General features: G+C 35.1%; 1 protein-coding gene across 1 annotated transcript in view; it reads left to right on the top strand.

Moving 5' to 3' along the window:
* Window positions 1-2,503, top strand: part of LOC106469521 (Down syndrome cell adhesion molecule-like protein Dscam2) — a 120,162-nt gene that overhangs the window by 84,494 nt on the left and 33,165 nt on the right. The window contains exon 16 of the mRNA XM_022398060.1: window positions 1,316-1,559. Within this exon, the coding sequence (XP_022253768.1) occupies window positions 1,316-1,559 (244 nt within the window). The remainder of the gene's footprint in view (window positions 1-1,315; window positions 1,560-2,503) is intronic.

Raw genomic sequence — 2,503 nt, 5'->3', positions numbered from 1 at the left:
CTCTGTACATTAGTGTAATGCACCGGTGTTCCAATTTCATACTGTCTCTGTAGAATAGTGTTATGCACCAATGTTCCAATTTCAGACTGTCTCTGTACAATAGTGTAATGTACCGGTGTTCCAATTTCAGACTGTTTCTGTAGAATAGTGTTATGCACCAATGTTCCAATTTCAGACTGTCTCTGTACAATAGTGTTATACACCGGTGTTCCAATTTCACACTGTCTCTGTACAATAGTGTTATTTCGATCCTTGGGGCCTGATGAGCATTTGAAAAATTTTGAATGTCCGGTTGCAGTGTGGTCAATGATAAGCGAAGAACACCAAGGCGGTTACGTCTTTTTGATAGCAAATAAGTCACCCGACTAAAACCAGATTCAACCAGATAAGATGTGGGAAAAGCGACAAAATACAACTTTGCCTTCTCCCAGAGCTGTGGAAACTTATTAGCTATTTCACTACTTATCCAGCAATAATGCTTATCACGTTTGAATATAGCTTGGGATGTTGAAATATTTTATTCTGGCAGTGATGTTTCGGTGGCCCCTTAGAAACATGGCTCCCTGGGGAACCATATGGCCCACGTTGAGAACCATTGATCTAGAGCAACCTTCGGCAAAGCTAGGCTTAAGAAATTATGTGAGTAGATGTATTGAAACACACTGACCCAGAGCTCTTTCAGGAAAGTTAGGTTTAACAAACTATGTGAGCTGAATATGTGTTTGTAAACGCTTAACCAGAGATCAGAGTTGAGCTTCACGATTATTTCCTCCGTGGTTAAAGCGTATTTACCACAGAACCACCTTCGGCGAGTTAGGCTTAACAAACTACGTGAGCAGATGTGTTTAATCTCACGTAATATAGAACTGCGTTAGAAGAAGTTAGGCTTAACAAAAACATGCATTTTTGAGCTACAGAACGTGATGTTTTTGTTTCAAATGCAATATAAAACTTCTTGATAGAAGTTACTAAACACTCATTTAAAAGCTTTTCATAGCAAATGAAGTAGTAGACAAGAACATATACGCATAAAGAACTAAAAGATAAGTAAAGGTAAACTTGGACGAACATAGATCAATAATGGCCGCAGCAAGGCGTGATGTTAAGAGGATAGATGCTGAAAGTGGTACCGATACACACAGAAAAAAAGTTTGAAGCTTATATTGTAAAGGAGCAGAGACTGCAAAGAAAAAAAATCAATACACGCTCAAAAAAATAACAGTAATACGTTCTACCAAAATGAATGAAAATAAATCAATCACACTTCAAGAAATAGTATTCTACAGAGACAGTCTGAAATTGGAACACCGGTGAGCCACCAAATGAAAGTGTTCGAAACGGAGTAATTCGTGGTTATTACGTGGGATATAAAAAGACTAATTCCTCTGAATCATATCAGTACAAGACTGTAGAAGCCAAATCCAAAGACGATATTCGAATTGAATGTGTGCTTCAAGGATTGGAGAAATTCAATTTTTACACAATAGTTATTCAAGCCTTCAACGATAAAGGTGCAGGACCTCGTTCAGACCCTGTTACCGAAAGGACTCGAGAAGATGGTAAATGGGATTTTATTTTAACATAATGTTAATAAGTATCAAAAACTGATCCACTAGCTTTGAATCGTTTTATAAACAAGATTTTGTCTTAGAGTCTCCCACGACTAGGCCGGTATGTTAGATAACGCCTAGACAGAGTAGCAAACTGTGAAGTCAGACTTAACGAACAGTGTGGGCAAATGTGTTAAAACTCGTTCATCTAGAGCAGTGTTTCTCAACTTTTTTTTGTTTTCTTTGCTCGTGGTTCCCTTTTGAGTTTGATTTATCTCTGTTACTTAGGATAAAAAAAGTTACTTTATTTCCACACTGTTGATTTATAATATATTTATAATATTACAATATTGTATTGTTTTTTAAATATTTTGTTTATAACATACTGTTTACTTATACAAGTACAAAATATTCTGTTAATCATTGATATTTTATTCAGTGATTTTTATCAAAGAAATATAGTTTCGTTTATGTTTTGTTTTCCCCACCCCAACGGCAGTTCATGTTTTGTTTTGTTTTGTTTTAGTACTTAGTAATATAGAAATGTAACACGAGGTGCACATGTGATAGGCAACAAGGTTTGCATAACGAAAAACAAAAACTTAGTACAAATGTCAAATGTACGTCAAGACTCTTGGGTCCTCAGTCCAACATGCTAACCTCTAGGTAAACTATTTATATAGACATATGATAAGCTACTTTCGTTTCATAGTTAATTATATCGTAACTAGAGGAAAACTTATGATGCAAAAACGAAAGGATAAAAAAGTTCGTTTTCTTTATGTTTTTTTGGGTAAGTTTTTATGTGGTTGGGTAAGTTTTTTTATGTTTTTGTTGGGTGTTGGGTAAGTTTTTTATGTTTTTATTGGGGTTGGGTAAGATTTTTATGTTTTTATTGGGTGTTGGGTAAGTTTTTTATGTTTTGTTGAATGTTGGGTAAGTTTTTTTATGTT

Source organism: Limulus polyphemus, unplaced genomic scaffold, assembly GCF_000517525.1.
Source record: "Limulus polyphemus unplaced genomic scaffold, Limulus_polyphemus-2.1.2 Scaffold3525, whole genome shotgun sequence".
NCBI lineage: Eukaryota > Metazoa > Arthropoda > Merostomata > Xiphosura > Limulidae > Limulus > Limulus polyphemus.
This window is presented reverse-complemented; position numbering and strand designations above follow the sequence as displayed.